This window comes from Phragmites australis, chromosome 10 (assembly GCF_958298935.1).
Source record: "Phragmites australis chromosome 10, lpPhrAust1.1, whole genome shotgun sequence".
Lineage (NCBI taxonomy): Eukaryota > Viridiplantae > Streptophyta > Magnoliopsida > Poales > Poaceae > Phragmites > Phragmites australis.
Genome location: NC_084930.1, coordinates 31,409,941 through 31,416,573, shown reverse-complemented (window position 1 = coordinate 31,416,573; position 6,633 = coordinate 31,409,941). Strand labels below are relative to the sequence as shown.

Genomic DNA, 6,633 nt, shown 5'->3' with positions numbered 1-6,633 from the left:
CCGATCGGTTGATGGAGACTTTCATGCCTCCTGTGCTTCTTTGATGATCACTCAGTGGAGATTCTAGTGTGTGATAACGTGTTATAGAGTAGGTTAACAATGATTTGAACTGACTGCTTCCATTCATTGATGATTGATATATATACATGTTCAAAAGATGTCTGTTCAGGAGACATCCTTCCGAACGAACAACTAGCAACTGTATAGCAGTTGCCAGGCTAAGATCATTCTATTTCTAACAACAGGGACAGCGTTCGATCACTGCTTCAAACATGGCGCCATGGACGGCCCGGGCTTTGACCACGACGCCATGAACGGCGCGGGCTTCGACCACGGCGGTGATTCGGCTGGAATGGGCGTTCATCACAACGACATCGTCGGTGTGAGCTTCGACCAGGATGGCGCTCTGGCCAGAACGATCGCCGGCGTGGACTTCAATAAATTGGAACCTGAGCGACTAATTTGATACATCACATCACCGTGGATGATCCTGATAAGATTAATGGTTGATACAAATTTGCTTCCCAGATCATGCTGCGGTGTTTTGCAATTCAGTATAACACTTTCATCTGATATATCCATGATCATATTCCAGATTCGTTGGAGCACACACATAAACTCCGGGCAATCCTTCTAGCATCTAAGTAGTATTTGCCAAAATCAGATAAAACTATTTTCTAGAGCAGAGCATTATGCAAATTATTGATCTTCAAAAGTAAAACCGAGTTGTGATCGGTGTAGTCTGTTCAATCTTCCATGGCATCTCCAAGCCTCCGGCCGTAGCCCCTTCTTTGTTGACGAAGCCACGTTCTTTGTTTCTCTTGCGATGGATTGTAGAGTTTAGATCGGGAATAGAAAGTATGTGCAAGGGAGCTTATTTCATCGATTATTTTTTATAATGTGAAGGGAGCTAAGAAAAAACTGCTATGCAGTTTCGCACTGGGAGAGGCCTCAGATTTTTTCTCCCACCGTCACAGTGTCACAGCCTCTTTTTCCTGTACGACCGTGGCGTGCGCATGGACGCCGAGGGCTGGTACTCCGCCAGCCCGGAGGCCGTCGCCGCCGCGCCCCGCAACCTCGTCGTCGACGCCTTCGCCGGCGTCGGCGGCAACTCCATCCAGTTCGCCGCCAGCCACGCGACTACGCGCCGCGCCATTTCATCCCCCGGACGCCGCGCCGGCCTCCGTTTTTCTTCGTCCTCTCGGCTGCTACCGAAACTAACTCCGTCGCAGCCGCCGCTTCTCGTGCTGCAGGGGTTGCTACGTGGTCGCCGTGGAGATCGACCCCCGCAAGGTGGAGCTGGTGGCGCACAACGCGAGGGTCTACGGCGTGGAGGACAGGATCAAGTTCGTCGTCGGCGATTTCTTCCGCCTCGCGCCTTTCTTCAAGGTACGTCCAGTCATTCAGTACCGCTTGAGAAATATATTCACAATTTCTGCGCCTTTTGATTTATTTTAAGTAACAATTTCGAAAGCCGCTATAACACTTCAAAGACTACACCCGCATTTCATTTGTTCCGGGATTTTTCATGTTGATTTGTTGCCAGATTCAAAAGAAATTTTAAGTTTCCAGCATTGTAATCTGTAGGCGAAAATAAATAGTTGTTTCAGTTGTAAAATATAAAAATTGGTTCGCTGATTGCTGCTGTTGCAACAGGCAGATGTGGTGTTCGTTTCACCACCTTGGGGAGGCCCATCGTGCATCCATACTCCAGTTTACATCCTTGATATGCTGAAGCCAAAAGACGGGTACGCTGTTTGTTTAATTTCTGGTTGTCCTTAACAAATTATGAAAACAACAAACTCATGTAGGTCTCATCGTTCAAACAGTCATAGCAAAATTGCACCTGGAAGAACAGTTTGCAGTTGTTAGTCTGTATAATTCTCTAGCTATGCCTATCAAAGTTTGATCTGAAAATTCCAAGTGAAACTGAACTTTTACATTGTTCCTGTATTATTGCCAACGTTTCACTAGTACATCAGGATGAAAACATAGCATCCAAGAGCTCACAAACTCTTACGGCTTTGCGTGTAGATATGCGTCATGCCATATTTCAAGCGGCTCAGAAAATAGCTCCTAATATCATCATGTTCTTGCCAAGGACTGTGGACATGAGCCAAGTAGAGGAGCTTTCCTGGTTGTTCTACCCTCCTTTAGATTTCGAGGTATGTTACTGCTCTTCTCTAATTTTCAGTTTCTTGAGGGCATCCATCTATTTTACGACCAGCATTTTCTAAACTCTGATCATTGCAGCGTGAAAAGAACTACGCACACCACTGACTCAAAGGAATCACTTCCTACTTTGGAATAACAGCGACATCACTGACCACTGCGATGTCGAAATCGGGATGGGGAATACCATGCTATGAGTTCTTTAAAACCTCTATGCAAAAGAAAACGGGTATGCAGACTTTTAAATCATATTTAAGGCGTGGGAGTTTTTCCTAATTAAAAAAATGAGCATGAAGGAGGAGGACATCCTTTTGGATTTCATTAAGAGGATACCGTGTCTCAAACCCGAGTCGGCTCAATGAGACTGTGCTCGACTGGCCGTTAGCATTGTGAGAGACTTGTTGAGTTTTTCCTAATTCCTATTAAAATTGAAATACGTCTTTAAGATTTTTGCAAAAATTGTGTGAACCTCATTGTTCCAAACGATCACTAAGAAGTAAGGATCTGTTTGGATAAGAAGTAAGGGGGAGGCATTCCGGCATATCCACGTGGACGGGTTGGATTTGCTTGAAATCCCCAAAATTGTCATGCAACGAATGCATAATTTTTTGAGAAAAGAAAAATCTATAAGTGATACAATTTACAGAATAAAATACAAACTGAAGAGAATCACCCCTCCATTTCACTGCTCTACTGCCATTCCGTCCTCTCCTCACCGACTAAAGAATTTTTCCTCGCATTTTCCCAAAATAGAAGCAACCAGTTTGATCTTTGATCAGAGAGTGGAAGACCCAGGCCATGTAAAAAAAGTTCGAAAAAAATCATATTTACTAATCAGGTACTAATCACAAGTTCTTGAAGGTGTGTGTTCCCCGGTTGTATCCGTAGTAGGAGAGGTACCACCTCACAAACTTCTTCAAGCCCATCTCGAGGCTGGTGGTCGGCTTGTAGCCGAGCTGCTCCCGCGCGAGGCTGATGTTGGCGTGCGTGAACGGCACGTCGCCATTGCCGGGCATCTCGACTACGTTCTTCTTGGCCTCCACCCGCAGGTACCTCTCCAGGATGGACACCAGCCTCGGCACCGTCACCGGCGACGTGTTCCCCAGGTTGAAGATCCTGTACGGCGCCGGCCCGCGCTTCTTGCCACCCGTGCCGGTGCTCTGGCCAGCCGTGTCCAGCGACGCCAGGCACCCGCGCACGATGTCGTCGATGTAGGTGAAGTCGCGGGCGAGGTCGACGTGGTCCCTGCCGCGGTACACCGTTATGGGCTTCCCCTGGAGGATGTTGCGGGTGAAGGAAAAGTAGGCCATGTCCGGGCGGCCCCATGGCCCGTAGACGGTGAAGAAGCGGAGACCGGTGATGGAGAGGCCGTAGATGTGGTTGTACGTGTGGGTGATCTCCTCGCCGGCCTTCTTGGTGGCGGCGTAGAGAGACGCCGGCTGGTCGGTGCGGTGCGCCTCCGAGAAGGGGACGCGGTCATTGAGACCGTACACCGAGGAGGAGGACGCCCAGACGATGGCCGGCTGCGGGTCGGCGTCCTTGCAGGCCTCGAGGAGGGAGACGAGGCCCGCGATGTTGGAGTGCACGTACGACGCCGGGTTCTCCATGGCGTAGCGCACGCCAGCCTGCGCGGCGAGGTGGAGCACGTGGGTGAAGGGCACGACGTCGAAGAGCTTGGCCAGAAGGCGGCCGTCGTTGATGTCGCCCTCGACGATGAACACGCCGTGGGAGCCCAGCTGCGCGCGGCGCGCCTTTTTGAGCGACGGGTCGTAGTAGGAGTTGAAGTTGTCCAGGCCCACGACGCCGTCGCCGCGCTTGCGCAGCGCCAGCGAGCAGTGCGTGCCCACGAACCCCGCCGCGCCGGTCACCAGCACGGACAGCCCCGCCCCCTTCGCCGACCCCGGCGGCCGGCGCGGCGACGCCGACGCCCTGATCTGGCGCTCCCAGTGCAGCCCGCCCCACGACGCGGCGAAGTACCGCGACGACGTGTCCACGAAGGAGTGGACGCTGAGGTACGTCGCCGTCATGGCCACCAGGAACAGCGCCCACAGGAACATGGTCCCCGTCGACGCGAAGCACCGGTGCAGGTGCCGGCTCATCGCCCCCGCCCGCTCCACCTTCACCTTCCCCGGCGTCGACGGGTACAGCTCCTCCTCCAGCATCCGCATCCTCCTCGCATGCAAACAACACAAGTCCTCCACCAAACAAATCTCCCTTCAGTTCCTTCCTCGCAAAGATCGAATCTTTGGCTCAACCTTTATGTGATCACGTTCTCGCTTGCACTCTTCTTGCAAGATTTTCTTGGAAATGGCATGGCGATATGCGGAGCCGGCGCGCGCGTGCTAAGGAGGGGAGGGGACGGGAGACGAACGAAGGTGTTCGTAAATAGGCATGGTCTCTCGGCGATGTTGGTGGGGGCCCTGTAATTTAGCCCCGTTTATTTTTAGCCGTTGGAGCTGAAGACACGAGTGTTCTGCCCTTCTGTGCTCGTCGTCGTCGAGGCTTCCGTCCGGCGATGGCGGTTGAAGGGCATGCAGGTTTTGAGGAGCTTTGAAAGTGGAACGACCATGGGGAGATGGATATTCTCTCTTGAAATTCGCAAAGAAACGGTGTAGAAATGTGCGTCTTGTGTTGGATGCATGGCTTTAGGCCAACTCCAGCTGAATCATTATCGAGTGCTACAGTGTCTGATAAGTAATCGCTCGCAAATCAGCTTCGGCAGAATCGTTTTTATTGCTACAGTATTGCATAGAGAGAAATGTGCTTCAAATTTGCTGATTCCCCGTCCGCATCATTGTTCACATAAGAAGACTACGAGCCTAAAGAGATAAAAAGTAAATGTAGAAAATAAATTAGTTGTTACAGATAAAAAAATAGAAAGTATTTTAATAGTGTTAAAAAATATTGTAATAGTATTAGAGGATATTATAATAATGTCATATAAGACGTATTTTTAAGTATTCGGTAGATACAACCTTAGCCTTGTAGCTTCGTTTGTCGTGGAGGTTTGGTTGAACACGAAAATTCCACTAGATTTATGGGTTCATGATCGCTCATTTGTGTTGATTTGGTTTATTTATATTGAGATTTATACTTAAGAGATAAGTGAAAAAAATTATAAATTATATAAAAGAATTAATAGATAAATAAGTATTATAATAAACACCTGAAATAGTTCGTACATGCTTAAGAGCATACAGAGTTGTATTTCTGAGGTTTGAAATCCCGCGCTCCAAATGGACAGATGATCGGATATTTTAGAGAGGTGTCTGCGATTTAAAGTGCGAAGTGGGTTGTCGTATTAGTATGCTGATTTTTAGTGCCTAATTTTTAAAATTAAGCGTTGGCGTAAAATTTGTGCAATTGGTCATAGTTGAACAGTGAGACAACGGAAATGAGTTTGCAGGATAGTAGACATGTTGAGATGAAAATATCCGACTCTTCACTTGCAAATTTTGGATTTTGGAGCTCTGTTCTACTGTTACTCAAGTGAGAAACGGTCTTGGTCATGAATTCAGTGTTACATTATATCATCTCTAATCGTTTCTTGTTATGGTCTAAAATCTCTTTACAAAGGAATTTTGTTCTCTTCAATGTTTCAACAGTTTCGTTTCACAGTTCTTGTCACGAAGAGATTTATAAGGTCTTTACTTTTAGTATGGGATTATCTATCTTTTTCTTTCACGATTCTCTTCGAAGAAAAACTGTTAGAGATAAGATAAAATAAAAAGAATAGAAATAGAAAAAAAATCAAAAAGAAAATGAAATGAAGTAAATATTATTAGAGATCCAAAGCCTACTACTGCACACGCAACAGAACGAAAACCGCACACGATGCTTGGAACATCTCTGTACCTGGTCGTTTCCGTGGTACTTACGCCAGTTCTTGACGTGCGCCAGTGTCATTTTCGCTTAGAAATTTTGTGCGTGCCAATGCATTATTGGACACGATATGTGTTTATCCAAATATCCAACATCACCCGATATGGATTATGGTTGTTGTCAACTTCTTCAGCGTCAAAATGGAGGGGGCCCTACCACTAGGTGCCCTTTTGCTGGTTATCGGGTATCTCGGCTACGCTTAAGCTGTGCTTTCAGCTGATGGATCCAGTTTATCCAATGGGGATCTTTTCCTGTGCTTTTGCCGGTTGCACACATATTTTGATGGTTTATTTGTATTAAAATTCGTGTTAGAGAGATAGGTGCAAATAATTATAGGGTAGATGAGTAAATTAATAGATTGGTGAATATCAGGTAGAACATATAGATGATTAAGATAAATCATACGTCTATAAGTTTATATAGATCTGTATTTTTGAAACTATTTGGACAAAATGCTTCACTAAAAATCCGTGCCAGCTCTAGGGCCCGGTAGAGCTCACTGATTCAAATTTTTAAGTGATTTTTTGAGAAAAATAATTTGTAGATAAAAATGATTCTTTAGAATAAAATATATAAAGA

General features: G+C 46.8%; 1 protein-coding gene and 1 pseudogene across 1 annotated transcript; one reads left to right on the top strand and one right to left on the bottom strand.

Moving 5' to 3' along the window:
- Positions 1-280: 280 nt before the first annotated feature.
- On the top strand, positions 281-2,665 carry LOC133930245 (uncharacterized; annotated as a pseudogene).
- A 153-nt stretch (positions 2,666-2,818) lies between these two features.
- Positions 2,819-4,717, bottom strand: LOC133930720 (UDP-glucuronate 4-epimerase 1-like). Its single transcript, XM_062377437.1, has one exon. It carries the CDS (start codon positions 4,338-4,340, stop codon positions 3,018-3,020), a length of 1,323 nt encoding a protein of 440 aa, XP_062233421.1. The 5' UTR covers positions 4,341-4,717; the 3' UTR covers positions 2,819-3,017.
- Between the last annotated feature and the right edge of the window lie 1,916 nt (positions 4,718-6,633).